This window comes from Archocentrus centrarchus, chromosome 4, assembly GCF_007364275.1.
Source record: "Archocentrus centrarchus isolate MPI-CPG fArcCen1 chromosome 4, fArcCen1, whole genome shotgun sequence".
In the NCBI taxonomy this organism is placed as follows: domain Eukaryota; kingdom Metazoa; phylum Chordata; class Actinopteri; order Cichliformes; family Cichlidae; genus Archocentrus; species Archocentrus centrarchus.
Window position 1 is genome coordinate 34,554,645 of NC_044349.1, and position 14,839 is coordinate 34,569,483.

Genomic DNA, 14,839 nt, shown 5'->3' on the forward strand with positions numbered 1-14,839 from the left:
TCCACAGGTATGCCATCTGCACCAAACACCTTTCTACACTTCATCCTCTTCATAGCTGCCCTCACTTCCTCCTCATTAATCCCCTCTACTTTCTGATTCACTAACTGCCCTCCATCTATCCTCCTCCCTCTCATTTTCTTCATTCATCAGTTCCTCAAAGTACTTCTTCAATCTACTCAGCACATTCTTTTCATTTGTTAGTACATTTACAGCTCTATTCCATCTCTATCTAAAGGATGTGCAGCAGGTAAAAGAAAACCTGCTGCAAGTCTGGAGGTTCTGGCAATGTGGTGATTCAAATGGCTGCACAGGAAATAATTGAGGACTTGTCATGTGTAATTATCTGTCTTCAAAAATGTTTGTATTTATTTGTGCAGCATAACACTAGTAGTAGACAAAGGAATTAGTACATGGATTTGTGTTGACTACTTGTACTCACTGAGCTGGGGGTCTGATTGGCAGGGTCACAGGCTAATGAAACCAAATCTTTTAGGGGGTCCTGGGCAAGATGAGGAGGATAACGAATAGCTCCATGTGGGAAGTAGGAGGAAGATGGGAAGTGAAGAGACGAGGAGGGATGGGGACTCCGAGACAGACCTGAGAAGAAAATGAAATGACATTTTGTTCTGTGCATTTTTCTATAAAGATATATAAAAATATACACTGTGTGCTACTGACCACTGTGAACAGCTATGACTGGCCTGTGGTGCTGAGTAAAGGAACCCATTCTTGGTGAGTCTTCCTGGGGAGAAGGACTGTCCAGCTCTGCCTTCTTCACTGGAGGAGATAGCCCTAAATCCCACAAAACACCCACATGCACATGCACGTGCACGCACACGCACACACACACACACACACACACACATACACACGTACATTCCTGAGTAAGCAGAAACTAGTTGTGGACTAGATCATAAGTCAGTGGTTCCCAAAGTCAAGAGTGATGCAGCCCACTTAAAAACCAGAAAATCCCATTGGGTTCACTTGCATGAACAACACAACTGTTGGATATAGATTGCTAACTGCTACCCAGTCACATGTAAAGTGCTAATGCCAATATGTGACCCACTTGGCACTTGACACAAACTTCAAAACAATAGCAGTGAATTTAGGTCAGTGTAATGAGCAAAATCACAAACTAACCACCTCCTATTACTAGCTTTAATTCGCTTTTTATATCCATCCATTCTCTTCCGCTTATCCTGTTCAGGGTCACGGGGGGGCTGGAGCCTATCCCAGCTGTCACAGGGCGAGAGGCAAGGTGCACCCTGTACGGGTCGCCAGCCTGTCACAGGGCTAACACAGAGAGACAGACAACCATTCACACCTATGGGCAATTTAGAGTGACCAATTAACCTAACCCCAGTAACTGCATGTCTTTGGACTGTGGGAGGAAACCCACGCAGCCACGGGAAGAACATGCAAACTCCACACAGCAAGAGGCCTGGGTCAAGGTGGAATCAAACCCAGAACTTGTAGATGTTATTCCAGCTGTGAGGCAGCCCGGTGGTGTGGTGGTTAGCACTGATTTTTATATAAAAAAAATACATTTATATGGACATGTAACTGCATACTGTACTTGTGAATAAGTTCAAACTGAATTTCTGTTATTAATGCTGCCCCCCTGCAGTACCATCATAGCCCACCAGGGGGTGGCGGTCCATACTCTGTGAACCACTGTCATAAGTATTTGCATGGCATTTAATGCGAGAAGTTTTCCTTTCCTGTTTCCCTTTGTGTCTGTGTCTGTCCTCTAATGATGTTGCATTCAAAATCATTTTGTGGTACCTAACCAAAAAAGGATAAACTTTCATGGAAACTGCTGTGCTAAGTGATACTCATTTCCATCAAATCAAAATAAGGATGTCCAGGTTAGGTACCAATGACTAGAATTTCTTTATAAAGTGACTAACGCAGGGGTGGCCAACTCCAGGCCTCGAGAGCCGGTGTCCTGCAAGTTTTAGATGTGTCTCTGCTTCAACACACCTGAGTCAAATATAGAAGTCATTAGCAGGACTCTGGAGAACTTGACTGCATACTGAGGATGTAATTTAGCCATTAGATTCAGGTGTGTTCGATCAGGGACAGATCTAAAACCTGCAGGACACCGGCTCTCGAGGCCTGGAGTTAACCAACCCTGGATTAGCGGAACCTGTCATTCTTAAACTTCAAATGCGGTCTACGGTTCGTTTTGCTACTGTTTGCTGTGTTTTTTGCTGTTTGTTGACCGAAGATATACAACTGGAATAATCAGTAGATGGGGGTATTTCAGTAGTTTGGTATGGCTCTCTTCTTAGACCTTACTGTTCTTCCACAAAGAGCAGTGACAGTGACAGCAGATATGGACTGATTAAGTCAAACACAGCATGAAAGGTGGTAGGATGCAAAGGCTAAAGCAGCTTAGAAAACACGCACCCTTTATGTGATTTGCACAATGGATGTCTAGAAGGCATCAGTTGAGCTACCAGCTGATATGGGCTGCTATTGAAATCAATTAACCTGCGAGGACCTTTTGGAGTGCCTGAGCTAATGCCATGCTTGTGCACAACAGCTGTCCAGAATCTCTATTCTTGCTCCTGCCTAATGATGCTCAATAATACTGATATGTATAAAATACATGAAATATGAATTATTTAATTATACTGATTAGCCAATAATTTTCACACATGCTAATTTTAAATATAATAACCTGAATAAATCCATCTTCTTCTGCTTATCCGGTGTGTGGTATGTGAGGCAGCAGCCTAAAGCAGAGAAACCCAAACCATGCTCTTCCTAGCCACCTCCTCAAGCTTATCCAGGGGCTCAGAGCCATTCCCAGGCCAGCAGACAAATATAATTTCTGCAGTCATTTGTCTACCCCGGAGCCTCCTCCTGGTAGGACATGCCCAGAACACCTCACTCAAGCGGTGCCTAGGAGGCATCCTAGTCAGATGTCTGAAGCATCTTAACTGGCTCCTGTCGATGTGGAGGAGCAGCGGCTCTACTCTGAGCCCCTCTCAAATGACCGCACGCGTTACCCTATCTCAAAGGGACAGGGTAGCCACCCTTCAGAGGAAGCTCATTTTTGCAGCTTGTATTGGCTGTCTTGTTCTTTAGGTCACTACCCAAAGCTCCTGACCATAGGTGAGGGTAGGGACATAGATCAGCTGGTAAATAGACAGCTTCACCACTACCCACAGCTCTCTCTTCAACATGACATACTGGTGCAATGTTTGCATAACTACAACTACAACCCCAGTTCATCTGTCAATCTCACACTCACCTCTTCCCTCATATAATTCAATTAAATTTTATTTATATAGTGCCAAATCACGGCATCCATTGCCTCAAGGTGCTCACTTTTGAACAAGACCCTGAGATGCTTAAACTCTTCCACTTGGGGCAGCAACTTGTCTCTGACCTGGAGTTGGTACTCCACACTTTTCCAGCTGAGGACGATGGCCTCAGACTGGGAGGTGCTAATTCCCATACCCACCGCTTCTCACGAGGCTGCGAACCGCTCCAGTGTGAGCTGGAGGCTACCACCTGAAAAAGCCGACAGGACCACATCATCCGCAATAAGCAGAGATGAGATTCTGAGGACACTAAGGCAGAAGCCTTCCGCAACTTAGCTACAGCTCGAAATTCTTTCCAGAAAAATTATGAACAGAATCAGTGACAAAGGACAGCCCTGGCAGAGTCCAAGACCCATGGGAAACAAGTCCGACTTATGGCCAGCAATGTGGACCAAGCTCTCACTGCGGCTGTACAAGGACTAAATGTCCCGTAACAATGGGCCAGTCACCCTGTACTCCCACAGCAGCTCCTACACGAGTCCACAAAGCAAATGTAAACTGGATGAAATGGACAAACTCCAATGCACACTCAAATATCCTCGAATAGATAAAGAGCTGGTCCAGTGTTCCACAACCAGAATGAAAACAACATTGTTCCTCTTAAATCTGAGGTTTGACTAACGGACAAACTCTCCTTTCCAGCACATAGATCTTCCTGGGGAGGCTAAGGGGTGTAATTCCCCAATAGTTGGAGCACACCTTCTGGTCCCCCTGCTTAAAGCTAAAAACCACCACCCAGAGGCACCGCTCCAGATCTCCATGCAACATTGTAGAGGTGTGTCAACCAAGATAACCCTACAACATCTTGAGCCTTCAGGAACTTAGGGTGAATCTCATCCACCCCAGGGGCTCTGCCACCATGGAGTTATTTAACTACGTCAGTGACGTCACGCCCAGTCAACAGTGGACCCCAGGCAGCCTCAGCAGTCCGAGCAGATGACTGAGGGTCACGCCCAGTGGGCCCAGTGTTCAGAGAAGTCAGCTGTGGGCCGTGCTGAGCTGTCTCAGTCTTCAGAGGAGTCAGCTGTGGGTTGCACCGAGCAGCCCCAGCCATCAACGGAGACTGTGTGCCCCACCGGGTGGTTCCAGCCATCAACAGAGCTGCCAGTGGTCCCCGAACTGCCTGCACCCACATTCGAGGCAGTGGTCCCCGAGCTGCCTGCACCCGCACCAGTGGGTCCCACTCTGCCCGGGCCAGAGCCAGTGGGTCCTGCTCCACCCGAGATAGAGGGTCCAAGGTTGCTGGAGTCTGAGGGTCTTCATTGCTGACACATACCACCGCCAGACAATCCACCAGAGGCTCTGGAGACACCGGCCTCCGGTCATGCCACCGGAGGGTCACTGCTGGCTAGTATGCATGTGTGTGAATGTTAGATAATTAAAGCACTTAGCTTAATTAATCATGGAAGTGCTTGTATGAATGGGTGTGCATGGGTAAATGTAAAACATGTTGTATAAGTGCTTTGAGTGCTCAGACTGAGTAGAAAAGTGCTATATAAGAACTAGTCCATTTACCATTTACCATGCAGTTGGCCTCCAGAGCATCTTCGTCTCTAACTGTAAATAGGAAAATTGATGGTGTAATAGTCTTACCTCCTTCCATATCATCAGTCCAGTTCCTGGAGCTACTCGCAGGTGAGGAAGGTGAATGGTAATACTCCCCACCTGGGCTATCAGCCTCCTCCTCTATAGAGCCAGACTTATGACGCTTACTCCTGAAAATACATAAAGAGATGCTCACACATGTAAGATCATGGTTTCACTGTGCACTGTGTAAAGAGATCGAGCCTGGTTCAATGTAAGACTACTGTGAGGCCAGAAGAGCCTGTGTCTGTGCTGCAGCCAGCTATTTATCTATTTTATTTACAAAAATCCTACAGAACCAACACAAACCTTTAAGACAGAAACATGTGCACAACACCACACCTGTAAGATTTGTAAAAAGGGGGGTCTCCCAAGAAGCTGCTTTAGCTTATACAGGGACCCCAGGAACAAAAAACATTACAAGAACAATACAGTTAATCCAAGATCAAGTCAAAACATTATTGTTATTTCACATCCTCCACATACGCTCGTACATTCCCTTACCTGGTATCACACATTGTTATTGTTTGAACATGATATTACACTTATCAAATCTTATCACATTGATTGTTTTCATACTTCTTACAGCCGTATTCATAAAGCACACAAAAAAAAAAAGAAACATCAGTGTATTCGAGGTGACTAATTCATCCTTATACTTTCTATCCAGATATTATTAAGAAATTAAATTAGACATAATTACTATATCTTGTTTTATTGTTTGTTATGCAGCCATTTGAGTTTGTTTAAGTATAATGTTGTAAACAGTTCATCTTTCAAAAGTTTCTTAAATATCTTTAGAGAAGATGATGTTTGTATTGTGCTGTTAATTTCATTCCAGATCTCCAGACCTTAAAGCCCGTACATTTCAGTTTGCGTTTTTTTCCCCTTCAGCTGATTTTTCCTTCTAGTATTGTGTTCGTGGGTCAGATAGATTATTGGAATAAGTTGGCAAAGTCTTTCATTTAGTCTGTGCACTACATTAAACATCATGCATGCATTATGAAAAGTGTTGCTCCCAGTAAGCTTCAGAAGCTTAAGCCTATAAAAAAGAGGATCGGAAGGAGCATTGAACTCAGACCATGTTATGGCACGTATCACTTTCTTCTGCAAAGCAAGCAGTTTATCAAGATAGCTTGGATACGCCATATGATTTGCAGTAATTCAAATGTGGTTCGAATAAGGTATGATACAACGTTATGAAAGCTTCAAGAGGGAGATAATGTCGAAGTCTATAAAACAAGCCAACCTGTTTAGATAATTTAGTTGTCAGTTCGTCAATATGCTTTTTTGAAATTTAAAAATATATTCCTAGAAATTTTGTGTGTTGTGTGTTCACTGATCTTTCCGTTAATCTTGGTATGTACATTTTCAATATTTTTACGATTTTTTTATGGCATGGAATATAATGCAGTGGGTTTTAATGTTTAAAGATAATTTATTGCATTTAAGCCAGACATCTACTTTAGTTAATTCTTCATTAATTATATTTTGGAGATAATCCAGATTTTTATGAGAAAAAAACAAGTTTGTGTCATCTGCAAAAATAATTTTGTGTAGTATATCTGATAAAGTCATTAAAGTAAATAATAAAAAGAAGAGGACCTAATGTAGATCCTTGTGGTACACCATATTTAATTGTTTTTAGTTGTGATTTGCTGCTGTGTATTTGTACCGTAGTGTTCCCTTTCAAATAGATATCTTCTGAACCAGTTAAGCGCAATGCCTCTGACACCATAATGCACAAGTTTTCCCAACAAAATTTCAAAATCTATAGTATCAAATGCTTTCAATAAATCAAGGAAAATACCCACTCCACATTCATCATTTTCGACATCATCCTTTATTTTCTCAATGAGATCAAGAATTGCCATGCACGTGGTACTCTTTTTCCTGAAGCCATACTGTGATGGAGTAAGTATGTCCAGCTTATCCAAGTACCCATACAGCCTATTATAAACAATTTTCTCAAATACTTTGGAGAGAGTAGGCAGTATAGATACTGGACAGTAATTTTGCATGTTGTTTTTATTTTAAATATTGGAATGATTTTTGCAGTCTTCATTTTTTTAGGCACAAACACCATGTATTATAGAAAGATTTATACAATAAGCAAGTGGTTCAATAATTTTGAGCGCAATAAATTTTATTATTTTACTGCAAATACCATCCACCCCTTCTGTACAGGAGCTTTTCATACCCAATATGGTTTTAAGCACTTCCGCTCCATCAGTTGGCTTCAGGAAAATTGATTTAGTATAATTACCTTTTAAATACTGTTGATATTTACCCCGGCTGAGAACTTTATTTAGTACTTTCCAGCATTGCTTTTGGTTACCATGGGCAGCCTTTAAATCTAGTGTATTTTGGTTTCTCTTAGTAACGTTTATCAAATTAGTCAATTTATTTTTATATTTAAGATATTTGTCTTTATTTTCATTTGTTGGATTCTTAATAAAGAGCTTGTAGAGCCTGTTTTTCATTTTAATAGATTTCAGGATGCCCTTGGTGAGACATTTTTCCTGTTTACCAGAGGCCGTTTTGGTTACTTTTTCAAGTATAGTGTGGCTTATACTGTCAGATATCTCTTGTAGAAAAGCATTGTAGGCGTCATCTGGAATATTACAGTGATAAACAGAATTCCATGTTTTTGCTATTTTTTAAGCAAGCTTAAGTTTTTTTGGATAATATTTTGGTTTTTGCTTTTGAGGTGGTTCATTTAATTGTCTTGCAAAATCAGCAAAAAGTACAATGGGAAAGTGATCTGTGATATCTGACAGTATAACACCAGAGTCAATCCGAGTGTCTTGTATATTTGTAATGATATTATCAGTAGAGGTTTTGCTAGTTTCTGTTTCCCTGGTGTATAGATTGATTGTAGGGAAGAAGGATGAAGCATACGGACAATTCAAAAACTCTGCTTTTGTATTATTTTCTATAGCGAGATTGATGTTAAAGTCTCCTTGAATAAAGCAATTTTTATTACAATTATTAAGTCTATTAAGAAGTTTTGCCAGGTTGTTTAAAAATAGATTTAGATAGATTTAGATCTGAATCTGGAGGTGGATATATTACTCCAACAATGATGTTTTTCCCGTCTTTTATGTCCAGCTCGATAAACAAAGAATCAGAAAACCCATCATCTATGGATAAATCATCTCGAGCTCTTACAGAGTCATGTATATTGGCATATATGCAAACACCCCCACCTTGTCTACCAGTTCTATTTCTATTGTACATAACATAGCCATCTAGGTTAAATGTGTCCAGATATGTTCTTTCATTTGCCCAGGTTTCAGTACATCCTATAATATTTAAATTATGGTCAAGACTAGCTAATAGGGAGAGTAACTCATCATGGTGTTTAACTAGGCTTCTTATATTGAGGTGTAACAGTGAGAATGGATAGTTTTTTAAATGCTGATAAGTTATCAGGTGTAACCCTCCTGCAGTTTATTTTTTCAAAGCAATGCTGTTCAAGTACTTCATTAGATTCAAATTTCAAGTCATCACACCCCATAAAATGTAGAATTGTATAATGTGAAGTGTACATTCATTTTGTTCATGTACAGAACAGGTGCAGTGCTCATGACTATATATGCAATACCGAAAGAGAATAAGGAGTGCTTAGGGTGGACAATGAAACAACAATAATATGAAGCCATAACTAATCTAAACAAATTAACTTAAGTGAAATCCAAAGTTAATTTTTCCCCGTTTCCCCGTGATTTAGCAGCATTAGGGAAAACTGAGAGAATGGCATGATCTTTTCCTGATTCCCTGAGAGATCCAAATTATTTATAAGCCTACTTTGGCAACTTATTTAGTGTAACTATTTCTATAAACTATTGTGTAGTGTTATCTTTTCAATTAAATTGTGTGAAAGTGAAATGTTGCGTCTTTCCCATATATAGATCTCCTATTTATAGATTTTACTTTTAAGTCTGCACAATATATACACTGCACACTTAATGTTCCTAAAAATTGCAAATGACTTTGCAACAAATATTTGTTGCTAACCTAAGATCCTAGTGACTAACACCACTCAGCTGCATATACTTGCTGAATAATCTCACACAGTGACACAGAAGAGATTCTGACAAACTTTCCTGTGCTGGTCTCTCATTTATTACTGCTACTTGATCAATAAAGCAAACAAAAAAGTTGCTACCTTCAGCACAGACACAGGCTACTCCAACATTTCTTTTATGCTATTTTTGGTACAAAAACTGTACCACAAAAAGTTTCCTCTTAAGTGGTTTAACTGAGGTCAATGACTAAAGATGTTTCTGTACCTACAGTGAAAGAAATAAGAAAGAGGTTAGAGGGCAAAGAGTGAAACAGGGCCTTCAAGAAAGACAGACTATTGCTTGGCTAAATCTTCAGAACTGTTTTATTTTCTTAAATGTGATTTAAATGAGCAATTCAACAAACTGTGCACTCCAATAAATTAGAGGCTGTTACACAAGACAGATTTTAAACAAAGATGGGCAGCGGGGGACTAAACAAGCCGATCATTGAAAGATTTTTCTCAGGACTATTCTGCCTTACCTCACATCACTGTTTATATTCTTTCTAAATCTTACTTCCAAAGGAAACCAGAGCCTACATAAACCTCAGTCATGGGCAAGGTCTCTTTGCTGCTCACCCTTTCCAATTAATTTTCCAATTTTAAGATCAATAGGGTTACTTGATAATGTATTCCTTGTGTCCACCTTCTTTATGAAGATTTAATAAGTTAAAGCTCAAAAACAATTTTTAACACTGGTTATCACTTACGACTAGCACAGTTGTTAAACCTCTACTTTACAGAACTCCATGTTCATCTCTAAATATTTATCAGCCACTTTCTAGTCTAACAAAAGTTGGAAAGACTTATGTTTCACTAAGTCTGGACTGCAGGGAGGCCAATTCAGTACTGGACTCTTCTCCTATGAAGCCATGCTGTGTTAATAGCTGCAGTATGGGGTTTATCATTGTCGGGTGAAAAATGAAATCCTTCATGGAAAAAGATATCGTCTGTCATGTGTTGGCTGTGTGGCAGGCAGAGACTCGGGAGACAGGACTTAACTCAAAAAAGCAGCTTTAATGCTGAAGTCTCTTACAAAAATACAAAAACAAGGTAAAACTGCAGCCAGAAATGTAAAACCTCAGAGACAAAAAGGAAACCGCAGCCCAAAGGAGCACACAGCATGAGAGTGACAAAGGACTAAGAAAAACTGAGAGCTTAAACATACACAAGGTAATTCTTGTGTGTAATTCTCCACTTTGCCCATTTTAAATGAGCTTTGGCCCAGAGAAGACAGGGGTGATTCTGGATCATGATTACATATGGTTTCTTCTTTGCCTGATGGAGCTGTAATCTGCATTTGTGGATGGCACAGTGAGCTGTGCTCACAGACGCTGATTTCTGGAAGTGCTCCTGAGCCCATGCAGAGATCTCCATGACAGAATCAGGCCTGCTTTTAATGCAGTGCTGCCTGAGGGCCTGAAGATCATGGAAATCCAATATTGATCACAGGCCTTGTCCCTTGTGTACAGATTTCTCCAGAATCTTAGAATCTTTTTGATGATATTATGTACTGTAAATGATGAGATATTCAAAGTCTTCACAATTTTATGCTGAGGAACATTATTCTGAAATTGTTACACAATTTGCAGATGCAACTTTTTAAAGTCTGGTGAACCTCTGCCCATGTTTACTTCTGAGAACCTTGGCCTCTCTAAGATGCTCTTTTTATATCCAATCATGTTACTGACCCGTTGCCATTTCACTAATTAGTTGCAAAATGTTCCTCCAGCTGTTTCTTTTAGTACCACTTACTTTTCCAGCCTTTTGTTGCCCCAGCCCAACTTTTTTGAGATGTGTTGCCACCCTAAATTTCAAAATGAGCTCATATTTGTCATGAAACAGTAAAATGTCTGTTTTAATGGTGTGTGTGTGTGTGTGTGTGTGTGTGTGTAAAAATACCCGCTGGATGAAGTGCTGGCCAGTGATCGTCTGAGACTGACTGGCTGGTTAACAGACTGGTTGAGATCATAGGCCAGATGACCTTGGAGCTCCCCCACAGAGAAACCAGGCCCTACTCCTGTTACAACTGGAGCTACACAGGAAAAAAAAAAAACTGTGTTTATGACTTACACACTCAAAACAGAATATCAGATACACACCTGTTATCGGCCAAATTATAACACATACCACTATAAATGGGATCTTTTTTTTTTTTTTTTACAATCAAGATTTCATTATATTTACTCACACAGCAGCAAGAAAATCTGTTTTAATCACTTCTGAGTAGCAGACAGATTACGTATAATATCTCAGCTTGTCACAGTCAAATCTTAAGATTTTGCTATGGCCTACAACACTTAGCTCAGGGCATCAAACATAATAGGTTAGTTTGCTTTTAAACATCATAAGGTCTACTTGAGAAAAAATACTCTTAAAAAACTGTATTTGTTCTCTGCTTAAATATTTTTAAATGGTAAATAAAAGAGACACTGTGGCTTGATTCCACATGTTTAGAAATTCAGAACTAGTCAAATCAAGTGTCGAGTCAGAAGTCGAGAGCTGATGTATCATCTGTGTCATAACTTCAGTCTACCCCAGCTTTACTGAAGTGAGTAAAACAACTCTATGGAGACTGTGCAAACAAACCTGTTTATTTATAGATGGGTAACAAATTAACAGAAAAAACAGACCCATTGGCCCCTGGAGAGAGGGGATCCAGTGGCTGTATTCTGACTGTTTTTTTTTCTGGCATGGTTTAAGTCCACATGTCCATTTAGAGGGAAGGGCCACTGCAAATCCATACAAAGCTGTTCTAAGTGATCACCTTTATCCTGTGATCAAACATTACTATCCTGATAGGACGGGTAGATTTGTAGCGAGAAAGGGGCTAGAAAGAGAGAGCATATTTCTCCCATTTTGGGTTCGCTTCATTGGCTCCCTGTTAAATCCAGAATTGAATTTAAAATCCTTCTTCTTACATACAAGGTCTTGAATACTCAGACCTCATCTTATCTTAAAGACCTCGTAGGACCATATCACCCCAACAGAGCACTTCGACTTTGACTGCTGGCTTACTTGTGGTTCCTAGGATACTTAAGAGTAGAATGGGAGGCAGAGCCTTCAGCTTTCAGGCCCCTCTTCTGTGGAACCAGCTCCCAGTTTGGATTTAGGAGACAGACACCCTCTCTATTTTGGAGATTAGGCTTAAAACTTTTCTTTTTGATAAAGCTTATAGTTAGGGCTGGATCAGGTGACCCTGAATCATCCCTTAGTTATGCTGCAATAGGCCTAGGCTGCTGGGGGCGGAGGGGTTCCCATGAAGCTTCTTCACTCACCTCTGTTTATACACCACTCTGCATTTAATCATTAGTTATTATTAATCTCTGGCTCTCTTCCACAGCATGTCTTTTCTCTCCCCTCAGCCCAACCGGTCGCGGCAGGTGACTGCCCCTCCCTGAACCTGGTTCTGGAGGTTTCTTCCTGTTAAAAGGGAGTTTTTCCTTCCCACTGTTGCAAAGTGCTGCTCATATGGGGTCATCTGATTGGTGGGTTTTTTTCTGTATTACTGTATGGTCTTTACAATATAAATAAACTTGAGGCAATTGTTTGTTGTGATTTGGCACTATTTAATTTAATTTGCTATTCCAGCATGGCAATACCTCCACCCACAGGAGACAAGGGCTCTCTAAACAGCTAAATGAGTATGAAAATGATATGAACATCATATTGTTACCATGTCTTAGCCCAAATATGGGAGATTTTATGCCAACAAGTGAGACAGTGCTCACCCCTGACACCATAAAAACTGAACATGAAATTGCACTTATATTTTCATCTTGTATTTTCAAACTGGTCTAAAGAATATTATGCCATTCAAAATTTGCTTCAGATTGCAAATGATGTTAATATTAACATTGTTTACAATCTGACTTTGACAGGAGTGCTTTTCCATGTCAGTGGATAGTGTTTGCTATTTGATGATTCTCATGTTCAGTGTAGCTCAAAAAACAAAGAGAATACTACAAATGGTCGTGTAGCTGGGTGAAGGAAAAACATAATGGTAAAGCAAGCTTACTTCTTGAGACCTGGACAAGCTCAGTAACACTAAAAACTCCTGATGTCACAAAACTCTCCTGGAACTCTGGACCATCTGCAAAAATATAACAGCAGCAGTTACAAACTAGTGCTGTGTTTGTGAGTGGGTGAGTGAGTGAGTGAGTGTGTACTTGTGTGTGGGTGGGTAGGTGGGTGTGTGTGGATGAGGCAATTCTTTTACTTGAGTAAGTTCAGATTTAGACTGATTCCATATACCCCTTAAATGATGATAATGGGAATGATGGTACACGGTGTATGTAAAGCATGCCATTATCTTTCTATAGCACATCAAGCATTTAGTTGTGCATGTACGATACCTTTATTTCTATTCTTTCAGTTTCTGATGGATTTGTTTTGCATTATATGACAAATGAAAATATAAAACCAAGAGCCTCCAAAAGTAGATGAAATGAAATGTTTCTGCCCATCAAACTTTTTTTTGGTTTTTTTACTTTGGATACTACCGCAGAATTGGGGTTAAGCTTAAGGGGCCACGTCAACAACAGGCCCATTTGCACTGCCCATTAAAATGATTTTCTTGGGTTTTATTTCCAGTTATCAAAAAATAAATAAATAAATGAAGGACTAAACTGGAAAATACATTCAATTAATTATAATAATTTATTGATGTTCCCTAATTGGGAAATTGGGGGATACAGTCAAATACAGAATTTCCTTCTGTTGGGAATTTTTTATCACTTTGATGGTGGTATTTACTGCTACTATTTTTATATCATTTTTTAGTACTTACACTAGTCTCACACACACTGGATTAATGAACACTGTAGGTAGTAGAATAAAACTGAGGTCTGTTATATTCGTTCCTTTGGAAGCTCAGGGTCTCACTTTTATCGCCTGTTAAAATCGCTCTCATCTATGTTTAGAGCTTCACTTTTCTCTTATGCACAACTTTTTGTTCACATGACACTATATCACTGTATTTTTTTTTGATAAAATAAAGTTGCTTAGAACTGTGTGCCCTTGGAATTTGGGTTTGAAGACCCACCTGTGTTTGTGTAATATGAATAAAGTGTGGGAATAAATTTTGTATACATAGGTAAAACTGCCCTAAGGATTTTTTTATAGTGGAAGTTTTGCAAGGCTGTCAGTGGGAGTAGTTTCAGCTGGGAAAAGTCCTTCATACTGACAGCTGTTAGATCTGCTGTAGATTATGAACTGTGCTTTTGAGACTGCGCAAAAAGGAGCGGAACTAGTGGAAGTTCATAGTGGGTTGACCGATGATCAGGATTCCGGAGAAGCCATCCCATGCAAATTAGCCAAAGCTAAAGGAGAGGATGGAGTGAGCTTTGGGGCAATGGTATAACTGCCAAGTTTGGGAGGGGCTGGGAGATCTTTTTCCTTCTCCTCTGTCTCCATTGCTAACTTTGCTAACAGCTCAAAGCCAAACACTCCCATGAGGGTTTATCTGCTTTCTTGTGTTCTGTTTAACTCTGTGTATCAATAAATCCTGGAAACCAAATCTGCTCTCTCCAGTGACTTTTTTGAAAAGTTTGGTTTTAATTGCAAGAGCATCCGATCCCAATTGGGATCTCTTCAGCCTGCAAGAGGGGTAACGGGAGAGTCAGACCACAACCCAACACTTGTCTTACTTCACGTCTGAGGTCTCTCTCCTCGCACTGGTGCCTATGGGGTCTGATCCTCTGTGGTGTCTGGTCCTCTGACATTTTGTGGGTATAGTTGTCTTGTGCCACTGGGAGTGTGCCCTGGTGCCCTCGATGTGCTGGCTGGTGACCTTTCTGGGCTTTGGGGCTGGTCGATGTCCCTCTACTCATGCAGTGGTGTGAGTTGC

The 14,839-nt window shown here is 40.4% G+C and overlaps 1 protein-coding gene across 2 annotated transcripts in view; it reads right to left on the reverse strand.

Moving 5' to 3' along the window:
* Window positions 1–14,839, reverse strand: part of nfic (nuclear factor I/C) — a 58,353-nt gene that overhangs the window by 15,167 nt on the left and 28,347 nt on the right. Inside the window, exons 6-10 of one of the 2 annotated variants that reach the window (XM_030727063.1) lie at window positions 13,010–13,084; window positions 10,894–11,026; window positions 4,932–5,053; window positions 679–792; window positions 440–597 (exon numbers count right to left, since the gene is read on the reverse strand). In XM_030727063.1, the coding sequence (XP_030582923.1) occupies window positions 440–597; window positions 679–792; window positions 4,932–5,053; window positions 10,894–11,026; window positions 13,010–13,084 (602 nt within the window). Of the gene's footprint in view, window positions 1–439; window positions 598–678; window positions 793–4,931; window positions 5,054–10,893; window positions 11,027–13,009; window positions 13,085–14,839 lie in introns of those variants that run through there. The other variant, XM_030727064.1, reaches the window with a different exon arrangement.